Source organism: Salvelinus namaycush, unplaced genomic scaffold (genome assembly GCF_016432855.1).
Source record: "Salvelinus namaycush isolate Seneca unplaced genomic scaffold, SaNama_1.0 Scaffold276, whole genome shotgun sequence".
NCBI lineage: Eukaryota > Metazoa > Chordata > Actinopteri > Salmoniformes > Salmonidae > Salvelinus > Salvelinus namaycush.
In genome coordinates this window covers 120,606-134,401 of record NW_024059630.1, presented here as the reverse complement: position 1 = coordinate 134,401, position 13,796 = coordinate 120,606, and the positions used below count along the sequence as shown (strand labels likewise).

Sequence of the window (13,796 nt, the reverse complement as noted above, 5' to 3'; positions counted from 1 at the left end):
AGCAGGTTGTTGTGTTGTACAGTACTGGAGGTCTGGTCTCTATCTGTGTGACAGGACTGAACTGGGAGGCTACTGTATGACTGTTCCCATTGTGTGCTGGGAAATTTGCACGGGACTGTTCCACTACAGTTTAGCAGAATGTGTGTATGTGTGTATGTTCACTTTACTGTACATATACAGTGCATTCGGAAAGTATTCAGACCCCTTCACTTTTGCCACATTTTTTTACATTACAGCCTTATTCTAAAATGGATTACATATATTTTTTCCCTCATCAATCTACATACAATACCCCATAATGACAAAGTGAAAACAGGTTTTTAGAAATTTGTGCAAATGTATTACAAATAAAAAACTGAAATACTTTATTTACATAAGTATTCAGACCATTTGCTATGAGATTCGAAATTGAGCTCTGGTTCATCCTTTTTCCATTGATCATCCTTGATGTTTCTACAACTTGATTAGAGTCCACATTTGGTCAAATGTATTGATTGGACATAATTTGGAAAGGCACACACCTGTCTATATAAGGTCCCACAGTTGACAATGCATGTCAGAGCAAAAACCAAGCCATGAGGTCGAAGGAATTGTCCATAGAGCTCCGAGACAGGATTGTGTCGAGGCACAGATCTGGGACGGGTATCAAAAAAATGTCTGCAGCATTGAAGGTCCTCAAGAACACAGTGGCCTCCGTCATTCTTAAATGAACTAAGTTTGGAACCAGCAAGACTCTTCCTAGAGCTGGCCGCCCAGCCAAACTGAGCAATCAGGGGAGAAGGGCCTTGGTCAGGGAGGTGACCAAGAACCCGAAGGTCACTCTATGGGAGAACCTTCCAGAAAGGGAGATACCTAGTCAGTTGAGTTGTACAACTGAATGCATTCAACTGAAATGTGTCTTCCGCATTTAACCCAACCCCTCTGGACAACACGGTCCATGGCGGTGCCAAGATGGTGGAGCATTGGTGCGTGCTCCCGGACGCGCTTCTCCACCCCTATTCTGCTGACTCCATAAGTTTGGTCCGGAATTCTGTCAGAGAGATGCGGGGGGCTGCCATAATTGACATCCACGGCCCAGGGAACCATCTCTGCAGCACTCCACCAATCAGGCCTTTATGGTAGAGTGGCCAGACGGAAGCCACTCCTCAGTAAAAGGCAGATGACAGCCCTGCTTGGACAAAATGATCTGTTCTGATGAAACCAAGGTTGAACTATTTGGCCTGAATGCCAAGCGTCACGTCTGGAGGAAACCTGGCACCATCCCTACGGTGAAGCATGGTGGTGGCAGCATCATGCTGTGGGGATATTTTTCAGCAGCAGGGACTTGGAGATGAGGGAAAGATGAACGGAGCAAAGTACAGAGAGATCCTTGATGAAAACCTGCTCAGGACCTCAGCCTGGGGTGAAGGGTCATTTTCCGAAAGGACAATGACTCTGAGCACACAGCCTAGACAACGCAGGAGTGGCGTCAGGACAAGTCTCTGAATGTCCTTGTAGAGGGGGCGGAGGAACCTCCAGCACCTCAGACTCCTGGAGCGGACCAGCCACCACCGGCCTGAGGACAGACAGACACATGGAACGAGGGGTTAATATGGTAATCTGGGGCAAGCTGTAACCTATAACAAACCTCGTTCACTCTCCTCGGGACTTTAAATGGCCCCACAAACCGCGGACCCAGCTTCCGGCAGGGCAGGCGGAGGGGCAGGTTTCTCTTTTTGGCGCAGCACAGCCCGCTGAAGGTGAACACGGGCAGCTTCCCATGTCTCCTCCACGCGCCTGAACCAGTTGTCCATCGCAGGAGCCTCGGTCTGACTCTGATGCCAAGGCGCCAGAACCGGATGGTACCCCAGTACGCACTGGAAGGGAGAGAGGTTAGTGGAGGAGTGGCGAAGCGAGTTCTGTGCCATCTCGGCCCAGGGCACAAACGCCGCCCACACACCCGGCCAGGACCGCAGAAACCTGCCCACATCCTGGTTTACTCACTCCACCTGCCCATTACTCTCGGGGTGAAACCACGAAGTAAGGCCGATCGAGACCCCCAGACGTTCCATGAACGCCTTCCAGACCCTAGACGTGAACTGGGGACCTCGATCAGACACTATATCCTCAGGCACCCCGTAGTGCCGGAAGACGTGCGTAAACAAGGCCTCCGCAGTCTGTAGGGCCGTAGGGAGACCGGGCAGAGGGAGGAGACGACAGGACTTAGAGAACTGATCCACAACGACCAGGATCGCGGTGTTACCCTGTGAGGGAGGAAGATTGGTAAGAAAATCCACCGACAGGTGCGACCAAGGCTGTTGTGGAACGGGTAAGGAGTGTAGCTTCCCTCCGGGCAGGTGCCTAGGAGCCTTACACTGGGCGCACTCCGAGCAGGAGGAAACATAAACCCTCACGTCCGTAGCTAAGGTAGGCCACCAGTACCTCCCGCTCAAACAGCGCACTGTCCGACCGATCCCAGAATGACCAGAGGAGGGTGACGTGTGGGCCCAATAGATCAACCGGGCACGAACAGCAGACGGGACGTACAGACGCCCAGCGGGACATGAGAGCCCTCTGTGGCCAAGAAACAGTGGGGTCATGACACGCTAAAACCAGGGTAGGCCTAGCACCACGGGAAATGCAGGAGAGTCAATAAAGAAGAGACTAATTCTCTCCTTGTGACCCCCCTGCGTCACCATGCCCAGAGGAGCAGCGGCCTCCCTAATCAACCCTGACCCTAATGGTCGACTATCTAAGGCATGAACGGGGAAGGGCACAGCCACGGGAACAATGGGGATCCCTAAACTATGGGCGAACGATCTATCTATAAAATTCCCAGACGCGCCTGAATCGACGAGCGCCTTATGCTGGGAATGCGGGGAAAACTCAGGAAAAGTGGCAGACACAAACATATGTGCAACAGAGGGCTCTGGGTGAGAATGGTGCCGGCTCACCTGGGGTGACACATGAGCCTGCTGCCTCGATACCCAGAGGAACCAACCCGGCACCGACCGGCAGTGTGACCCCCTCCGGTCTCCCTGCGCACCGCCCCTCCCAGCTCCATGGGTATCGGAGAGGGGGTGCGGGGGGATGGAACCAACAGACCCCGATCTGAACGTCCGCGGGTAGTCAGCAGGTTATCCAGCCGGATGGACAGGTCCACCAGCTGGTCGAACGTGAGGGTGTCTCTGCAGGCCAACTCCCGACGGATGTCCTCGTGCAGACTGCAGCGATAATGGTTGATCAGGGCCCTGTCGTTCCATCCCGCGCTGGCAGCCAGGGTCCGAAACTCCAGGGCAAACTCCTGGGCGCTCCTCGTCCCCTGCCTCAGATGGAAGAGGCGTTCACCTGCCGCTCTACCCTCGGGCGGGTGAACTCCTCAAACTGGTCCAACGCCGCATCTCCCTCTCTCCACACGGCGTTGGCCCACTCCAGGGCTTTCCCGGTGAGGCACGAGACGAGTGTGGACACCCTCTCACGGCCCGAAGGAGCCGGGTGGACGGTTGCCAGGTATAAGTCCAGCTGCTACAGGAACCCCTGGCAGTTCGCAGCCGTCCCATCGTATTCCTGGGGAAGGGAGAGACGAATCCCACTGGGTCCAGGAGAAGGAGGGGCGCGTAGTGGAGACCCCGTTTGTGCTGGTGGAGGCCTGGGAGAACTCCCTGTCCCTCCCAGCGGTCCATTGTCTGGACAACACGGTCCATGGCGGTGCCAAGATGGTGGAGCATTGCTGCGTGCTCCCGGACGCGCTTCTCCACCCCTATTCTGCTGACTCCATAAGTTTGGTCCGGAATTCTGTAGGGGGTGCGTACTGGCGGCAGAGAAGTCAGGCGCAGGAGAGCAAAAACTGATTTACAACGGCGTAGTTTAATAAACAAAACCATCGTAAACAGAACAATACATGCACAAGCACTACAATAAACAATTCCGGACAAGGACATGGGGGGAACAGAGGGTTAAATACACAACATGTAATGATGGAATTGAAATCAGGTGTGTGGGAAGACAAGACAAATGGAAAATGAAAGGTGGATCGGCGATGGCTAGGAGACCGGTGACGCCGACCGACGCCCGAACAAGGAGAGGGACCGACTTCGGCGGAAGTCGTGACAGTCCTTGAGTGGCCCAGCCAGAGCTTGGACTTGAACCCGATCGAACATCTCTGGAAAAACGTGAAAAGAGCTGGTCAGCGACGCTCCCCATCCAACCTGACAGAGTTTGAGAGGATCTGCAGAGAAGAATGGGAGAAACTCCCCAAATACAGGTGTGCCAAGCTTATAGGGTCATACCCAAGAAGACTTGAGGCCATAATCGCTGCTAAAGGTGCTTCAACAAAGCACTGAGAAAAGGGTCTGAATACTTATGTAAATATGATATTTAAGTTTTGTATTTTTAATACATTTGCAAAAATATCTAAAAAGTTGTTTTTGCTTTGTCATTATGGGGTATTGTGTGTAGATTGATGAGGGAAAAAAACTATAATCATAATCAATCAATTTTAGAATAAGGCTGTAGCGTAACAAAATCTGGAAAAAGTCAAGGGGTCTGAATACATTCCGAATGCACTGTAGTATAAAGTCTGTGTGTGTGTTGTCCAATGATTGTGTGTGTTCTCTTGCAGTTGGAGATTCACCTTTTACCTTCTTGCTTTCATTGCTGGCCTAGCTGCCCTCATTGACGTGAGTACTGCTGTTTCACCTTTGACCTTTAAAACTCTCGCCTGTCTCCTAGCTAATCTCCCTGCACCAACATTGGTCAATCGTGTCATCTGACTTCTGTCATAACTCATTGTTTAAAGTGACCTCTGTCATGACTCATAGTTTAAACTTTAGATCCTAGTTAAACCATTGATGGGAGAAACAGAGCCTGTTCACTGACAGCATTAATGTGTTACAGGATACTAAGATAGAATAGAAGCCTTGTCAACAACAGTGTTGGTTATATCAGGGACAACTGAGTATCCTAAACAAATGTTATACAATTTGATATTTTTCTAACATGATTAATAAAGAACTTACAAATGACACTGGAAGATAATTATAAAGACACATTAATATATAGAGGGTGTGAAAATGATTTATCACTTCTTCTGTTTCAATGCTGTATTTCTCTTTGACTGAAGTTAGAACTCTCCGATTTATGTATAACTCTCTCCCTCTCTCAGAAACCCTGGCTGTATGACTTTAAGGAGATGTGGCAGGGCTTCCCTATTCTGGTATGTCCCTCTGGTTATTGACGAGTGGTAACATTGTAACATAGGAAAGTCATTGGAAGGCATAAATCATAATCAATCATATCATGTTATGTCCAGTGTTTGACTGTGTTCAGAAATCATATTATGGAAGTATCAATGTATGTTATTGATATTATCTTGCTCTTTCTCTCCTCTCTCTCTCTCCCCTATAATCTCCCCATCCATCTCTCTCCCTATCCCTCCATCTTTCATCAATTTCTCTCCATCCCTCCATCTCTCATCAATTTCTCTCCATCTCTCCATCCCTCATCTATTTCCCTCCATCCCTCATCTATTTCTCTCTCCATCCCTCATCTATTTCCCTCCATCCCTCATCTATTTCTCTCTCCATCCCTCATCTATTTCCCTCCATCCCTCATCTATTTCTTCCTCCATCCCTCATCTATTTCCCTCCATCCCTCATCTATTTCCCTCCATCCCTCATCTATTTCTCTCTCTATCCCTCATCTATTTCTCTCTCCATCCCTCCCTCTCTCATCTATTTCCCTCCATCCCTCATCTATTTCCCTCCATCCCTCATCTATTTCCCTCCATCCCTCATCTATTTCTTTCTCCATCCCTCAATCTTTCATCTCTCCCCCAGACTCTCCTGCCGTCTCAGTATTGGTACTATATGATAGAGCTGGGTTTCTACGTCTCTCTAATCTTCAGTGTGGCGTCAGACGTCAAACGTAAAGTAAGTGTGCACCGTGCCTGCTCTACGAAACACTATGCTTGTAACAATCAAGAATACAGTATACAAATGAACCACTAAAAATGGTGGTACAGAATCCCTTTACTTACAGTCCTATTCACTTTAAGAGTCAATCAATTACAGCACGCAGATCACCCGAAGATTCTTCCATACATGGGAGAGTGCAGTTTACAAGATCAGGGATAGTGGTTAACCAAGCCTGCACACTCTGTTAGCTACAAGTGATTCATTGAAAGCAGTAAGCAAGTCTTTCCGATCCCTCTCCTGCTGTTGCCATGGTGTTGCCCCTGTGCTGACGACCAGGGGTTACTGTCATGACACCGATGTAAGTGTCAGTGTGTATAGGGACAGGGGCCAGGGGGCAACTGCAGGAGGTGGACATTAGACTGATATGACGTGTTTGTGTGTGTGGAGCCGGAGGTTAAAGGGGAGTTTGTCAGTGGACTCTACTCCACTAGGGTCAGGTCAGTACAGACAGTGTGTACCTGCTAAATATCACCTGATGGCCCTCTGGCATGATTTACTATAGTGTGTGTGTGTGTGTGTGTGTGTGTGTGTGTGTGTGTGTGTGTGTGTGTGTGTGTGTGTGTGTGTGTGTGTGTGTGTGTGTGTGTGCGTGTGTGTGCGCATGTGCATGTGCATGTGTACAGGTGTGTGTGTGAAGGATCAGAATGTTATCAAGGTAACAAAACACAAACTCTAACCTTCTCTCTCTCCCTCTGCATCTCTCTCTTTCCCTCCTTCTCTCCCTCCCTTCCTCTCTGTAGGACTTTAAGGAGCAGATGGTTCACCATATGGCCACCATCTTCCTCATCAGTTTCTCCTGGTGTGTCAACTACATCAGAGCGGGCACGCTCATCATGCTGCTGCACGACTCCTCCGACTATTTACTGGAGGTACAACCAATTACAGGAGAGCTGGGTCACCAACATAACATGATAATAATATCCCTGCCATGATACGATAATAAACACAATAATACTATGGTGATTTAGTAGTTGCTGTTATCCAATACAACTTACAGTTAGCACATGTGGTTTGTAGGTGGGGCCCACAGGGGAATCACCCACAAGGAAGTCCCATTTTATTTGATAAACCAGGAAGTGGACAAAGTACTACTGATATTGGAGAAGTGGAGATATGGAGAGATTTAGTACTGCCACCTGGTGGAAGAAATATGACATTACAATTATTTTCTAACAACAACAACATTTCTCTCTCTCCCTCTCTCTCTCTGATAGTCCGCTAAGATATTCATCTATGCTGGATGGAGAAACACCAGTAACTACGTCTTCTTCCTCTTCGCTACCGTCTTCATCTTCACTAGACTCTATATCTTCCCCTTCTAGTGAGATGACACCTGAACACTCCCACCACACACCAATGATCTGTCTCTCTCACACCCATTCTGATTGTTTTATTTATGTAACCTTTATTTAACTAGGCAAGTCAGTTAACAACAAATTCTGATTAGCATGTCTGTTGGTTGTTACTGATGTTATTCGCTCTTCTTGCCCCCCCCTCTCCTCTCTCTCTCAGCATCATTTATTCTACGTACATTTATCCAATGACTATGTACTCTCCGTTCTTTGGATACTACTTCCTGAATTTCCTTATGATGGTACTGCAGTGTCTCCATATCTTCTGGGCCATCCTCATTCTGCGTATGGCCGTCCGCTTCCTGAGCAGCGATGTATGTACACAACACTGCACACACACCCTGACAACACTGCACACACTCTGACAACACGACACACACCCTGACAACACTACACACCCTGACAACACTACACACCCTGACAACACTACACACCCTGACAACACTACACACACACACCCACCCTGACAACACTGCAAACACTCTGACAACACGACACACCCTCTGACAACACTACACACCCTGACAACACTACACACACACACACACCCTGACAATACTACACACACACACCCTCTGACAACACTACACACACACCCTCTGACATCACTACACACCCTGACAAAACTACACACACACACCCACCCTGACAACACTACACACACACACCCTCTGACAACACTACACACACACACCCACCCTGACAATACTACACACACACACCCTCTGACAACACTACACACACACCCTCTGACATCACTACACACCCTGACAACACTACACACACACACCCACCCTGACAACACTACACACACACACCCTCTGACAACACTACACACACACACCCACCCTGACAATACTACACACACACCCTCTGACATCACTACACACCCTGACAACACTACACACACACCCTGACAACACTACACACACACACCCTCTGACAACACTACACACACACCCTCTGACAACACTACACACCCTGACAACACTACACACACACCCTGACAACACTGCACACACACCCTGACAACACTACATACACACCCTCTGACAACACTACACACACCCTGACAGCACTACACACACACCCTGACAACACTACACACACACCCTGACAACACTACACACACACACACACACACACACACACACACACACACACACACACACACACACACACCCTGACAACACTACACACCCACCCTGACAACACTACACACACACCCTGACAACACTACACACACACACACACACACACACACACCCTGACAACACTACACACACACACACACACACCCTGACAACACTACACACACACACCCTGACAACACTGCACACACACACATACATACACCCTGACAACACTACACACACACACACCCCCAGACAACACTACACACACACCCTGACACTACACACATACACACACCCTGACAACACTACACACACACACCCCTCCTGACAACACACACACGCATCCTGACAACACTGAACACACAACCCAGTCTATCTTTATTGTTTTTCTTGTATGTGAGAGAGAAATGAATATGTGGGAAACAGATGTAGAGACATAGAGAGACTGGGAGAGGAGGGGTGGGTGGAGGAGAGAGACTGGGAGGGGTGGGTGGAGGAGAGAGACTGGGAGAGGAGGGGTGGGTGGAGGAGAGAGACTAGGAGAGGAGGGGTGGGTGGAGGAGAGAGACTAGGAGAGGAGGGGTGGGTGGAGGAGAGAGACTGGGAGAGGAGGGGTGGGTGGAGGAGAGAGACTGGGAGAGGAGGGGTGGGTGGAGGAGAGAGACTAGGAGAGGAGGGGTGGGTGGAGGAGAGAGACTAGGAGAGGAGGGGTGGGTGGAGGAGAGAGACTGGGAGAGGAGGGGTGGGTGGAGGAGAGAGACTAGGAGAGGAGGGGTGGGTGGAGGAGAGAGACTGGGAGAGGAGGGGTGGGTGGAGGAGAGAGACTGGGAGAGGAGGGGTGGGTGGAGGAGAGAGACTAGGAGAGGAGGGGTGGGTGGAGGAGAGAGACTAGGAGAGGAGTGGTGGGTGGAGGAGAGAGACTAGGAGAGGAGGGGTGGGTGGAGGAGAGAGACTGGGAGAGGAGGGGTGGGTGGAGGAGAGAGACTGGGAGAGGAGGGGTGGGTGGAGGAGGAGAGAGACTGGGAGAGGAGGGGTGGGTGGAGGAGAGAGACTGGGAGAGGAGGGGTGGGTGGAGGAGAGAGACTAGGAGAGGAGGGGTGGGTGGAGGAGAGAGACTGGGAGAGGAGGGGTGGGTGGAGGAGAGAGACTGGGAGAGGAGGGGTGGGTGGAGGAGGAGAGAGACTGGGAGAGGAGGGGTGGGTGGAGGAGAGAGACTGGGAGAGGAGGGGTGGGTGGAGGAGAGAGACTAGGAGAGGAGGGGTGGGTGGAGGAGAGAGACTGGGAGAGGAGGGGTGGGTGGAGGAGAGAGACTGGGAGAGGAGGGGTGGGTGGAGGAGAGAGACTAGGAGAGGAGGGGTGGGTGGAGGAGAGAGACTGGGAGAGGAGGGGTGGGTGGAGGAGAGAGACTGGGAGAGAAGGGGTGGGTGGAGGAGAGAGACTGGGAGAGGAGGGGTGGGTGGAGGAGAGAGACTGGGAGAGGAGGGTTGGGTGGAGGAGAGAGAAAGTTTATTCAGAAATCACACGTTGATATGTGTTGGAAAGCCCAGCTGATAAAGAGCAGCAGTCTGGTTTGGGTTCAGTTTGCGGAAAGGAAAAGTAATGTCTCTGGACGGATGACATGTTTCTAAACACACCTCTCTTTCTTTCGCTTCAGGAAAAGGTGGAGGACGAGAGGAGCGATAAAGAAGAGACAGACGAGTCAGGAGAGGAAGAGGAGGGGGTGGAGAAGAAAGGCGTGGTGCAGAATGGTCACGCCGCTCACAACAACCACCGCAAGACGGAGTAATGAAAACGTGTGGCAGGAAGTAAGAGTGTGAAGAATTCACATCCCTCACAGCAGAGTGGGAGAGATGGAGGGAAGGGGAAAGGGAGAGAGTGCTAGGGAAAATGGATGAAGGAGAAGGAAAGGCATTCCTAAAGCCTGAGAACTACAGGTAGACCTGTGCCTGTGGTTAGATACACTGTACTACATTACAAACACTCAATCACACACAATTTTGGATATACTACATTAATTGGCATGGACCTGTTATTATAGTCCATTAATAACACACACACACACACACGGGTAATTGTGTAACAGATTAGGATCTAATTAGGATCTATACGTATCTATTTCATAATTATTATTAGTTTTTTATCAGATATTATACCAACATTTTCACAAAATTCTCATTCGTTTTTGAAGTCCAAAAAGTAATAAATCAATATTTTTTAACATTGCTCCCCTAATGAAAATGCCTGAGATAAACATAACACTGAAAATACAAATATTTTTAAATGACAATTATTATAAAATTAAAATCAGACTTTTTCCCAATTTGAGCTCTTTAGCTGTTTTCTAAGGACTACTCTAGATGATGCATCATGGGTGAAGATTTTTATTTAAAAACAGGAGTTTTATAGGAACTTGAAAATAATGGTAATGAGACATATCCACAGACACTGCTTGTATGTAATAAATATTATAGTTTAATGTAAACTTCAACTAGTATACCATTTTTATAATTTATGAACAAACTACAGCAACATATTTTGTTTTATTTAAATAAGTTAGGTTTTTCTAAAGATGTATTTTTATAAAATTACCATGAATTTAATCAGGACACATTTCAGTAATGAACATGTATTTAAAAAAATGTTTTACATGACACTTTCCCCTAGAACTAGACATCTTAGTCCTCAGAATGATAGTTGATTTTTACAGATGCATCATAATTTTGTCACTCAATTTGTTCCAGACATTTTAAAACTGGTTTCAAGAGAATACCCCCCCCCCCACCCCCACACACACACACAAGTTAAGGAATAGCATTGGGAACGTCACAGTGTGATTTCAGTCCCTCTTAAAGAGTGTTCAAAAGGATGTGAAAGGAAGAGAGGATTGAATGATGAGAATGAAGGGAAGAAGAGAAGGAAGGGGAGAAAGTGTGATGCTGCTTCTACTATGCCTCTTCTTACTGTACTCATGTGCCTTACAGCCAGATTATGGTGCTTTTACCTTATTCTTTTATTTTTCACTTACCTTGTTGTTGCTCAACCTGCTATAAGCATGTTTTGTCCATGTGCCTTTATGTCCAATACTCCAGTTGCCATGAAAGACAGACTTTAGAAAAGAGACACAACAAGATTTAACCTGACACACAAATACACAATCATGTGAATGTGTCCTTGTGTGAATGTTGATTTGGGACATACAGATTCGCCAGCCCTGGTTTTTATGATTCTATGCAATTATGTTTTTTTCTGCTCAGCTCCTGTAGTGCATCTGAATGGGCGTTGTTTGACGTTGTTTGGGACACCTCTAAGCTTGTAGAAGCCATGCAGTAAGATAGTGAGGGAGTCTGGTTGTCTCCCTCACTGGTAGCATGGGTTTAAATACTGCACTGTATGGACCTTGATTTGAGGGCCTGTTTATAAACTGCTTTATTGAATGGTTAATAAACAATGTAATAATGTGAATAACTGGTTCATAAACTGTAATAATGTTTAACTGGTTAATAAACGATGTAATCATGTTTATAAGCAGCTTATAAGCAGTCCTTCAAACAAAGTGTTAAATCGTTTTTTGGGTATATTGAGATTCTGCTGATTCTGAATGATGCTCTCCTTCCTCTGCTGATGTCATGTTTATGTGCCAGTGGTAACGCTCTGTCTGTAGACACTCTCCGTTGACATTGGAGAGGAAAATACTTTTTATCAAACAGTTTTATCATGTTTTCGCTCTGTACGTGCGTGACTAATTCAGTATATCTTCTGAGTATCATTGACATCTTACCAAGGTCACACAGGCAGAACTTTATTTTCAGTATATTTCAATAGTTTTTGCAAAAACAAAAATTGCCATTGTAAATGTAAAGGCAAAAAACATCAACAGTCCAGCCAGTCAGGATCCCAAATAGAATGTCAATAATTCCGTTTTTTTTTTTTTTAAGCAATATTTTAACTGTTTTCCAGTCTAGACCAGTTAAGACCAGTATGGACCAGTTGTGGTTTCATTCCAGTGTGGTATGACGCATGTCATCGACTAGAGATGCATTCAACTCCGCTAACGATTATGAAGCTCCCAACTCTGAGCGCCCACCAACAATCCAATTCACCAAGAATGTTTGACAACAGGAGCGAACTGTTCTATTCTATTGAAAACACTTGATTGTGTACTCTTTCTTCCAACAATGACCTTGTAAGGACGAAAGTTTTCTGCAAATGTTTGCAGAGTTGAATGCCAGTCTGGTTTGGTCCAGTCCAATCTGTTTCTGGGCACATTGATACAGTAAAATCCTGACCCATACTGATGATATCATGCCTCATGATGGATATTCATCGGGGGCCTGGATTGGTTGGTCAGAATAGGACATTTCTTCTCAGGAGACTGGAAAGGGCCATTGTAATTTAGGCTTTATTTAGGGCAGATTTTTTAGGCCATACTGCCCCGGATTAGATTATCCCGTGTGTGGTATGTGTTTTTTTGTTATTCTAGAGTGATTTGAGGTATGATTCCTATGAGAAACAGGTTTACAGTCATGTTTCATGTTTGACATCATTGTTTCAGAAAAGTTAGGATTTTTCTTGAGTTTGGATTTTAGCAACTCAATTGCTCAGTAAGCAAAAGTATGATAAATGGAACAATGGAAGTATTGTATTTTTATCATGATATATTTTCAATTGTTGTTGTATGTTAAGTGCCTTATCTGTAATGTAGGTGATAGCCTACCCTCTCACCTTTCTACCTTCTTCAGCTCCTCTCATCCTCATTCATCCTTTCTCCCTCTTTCTTTTCCTTCTTATTGTTCCATATGTCCCCCACTCCTTCTACTCATCCATCTCCTCCTCCTCCCTTATTCTGAGATCCTCCCCTCACAGCCTTTCACATCCCCATTCCAACCCTCGTTCATTTGTACTAACCTTGACAAATCTTCCTCTCTTCCCCGTCACTTTGGATAAACAACAGTCATGTAATTACAGTGTTATTTTTTTGTTTGTATTATGATGCTTAAGTATTATCATTAATAATAAAAACAACGATCATGAATCACTATTGTTTTACACACTCAAATTATGAAGTTCTCCTCACTGATGGATAAGGGGAGAGTATCTATAGGTCCTATGTCTTGGTTTAGGTACTGAGGCCTATAACCTTCTATAAACACAGGGATTGTATATTGTGCACTTATTTTAGTGTACACACATACAATACGTTTCTGAAATAGGAGTAGTAGGTTTATTACATTATAATACAAAATTACATTATAATGTGAGTATAACATATCACTCAAATAATCTTAAAGGTTAAGATCTTGCTTTGACTCAACCAAAATATTATACAGATGGTTCTGGCCTGTGATTCTGTGTAA

General features: G+C 46.7%; 1 protein-coding gene across 1 annotated transcript in view; it reads left to right on the top strand.

Moving 5' to 3' along the window:
- LOC120039499 (ceramide synthase 2-like) overlaps window positions 1–13,478 on the top strand; it is a 22,778-nt gene extending 9,300 nt beyond the window's left edge. The window contains exons 3-9 of the mRNA XM_038984911.1: window positions 4,601–4,658; window positions 5,144–5,194; window positions 5,817–5,909; window positions 6,695–6,823; window positions 7,169–7,275; window positions 7,467–7,620; window positions 10,097–13,478. Of these exons, the coding sequence (XP_038840839.1) occupies window positions 4,601–4,658; window positions 5,144–5,194; window positions 5,817–5,909; window positions 6,695–6,823; window positions 7,169–7,275; window positions 7,467–7,620; window positions 10,097–10,228 (724 nt within the window). The 3' untranslated portion in view covers window positions 10,229–13,478. The remainder of the gene's footprint in view (window positions 1–4,600; window positions 4,659–5,143; window positions 5,195–5,816; window positions 5,910–6,694; window positions 6,824–7,168; window positions 7,276–7,466; window positions 7,621–10,096) is intronic.
- Window positions 13,479–13,796: the final 318 nt, after the last annotated feature.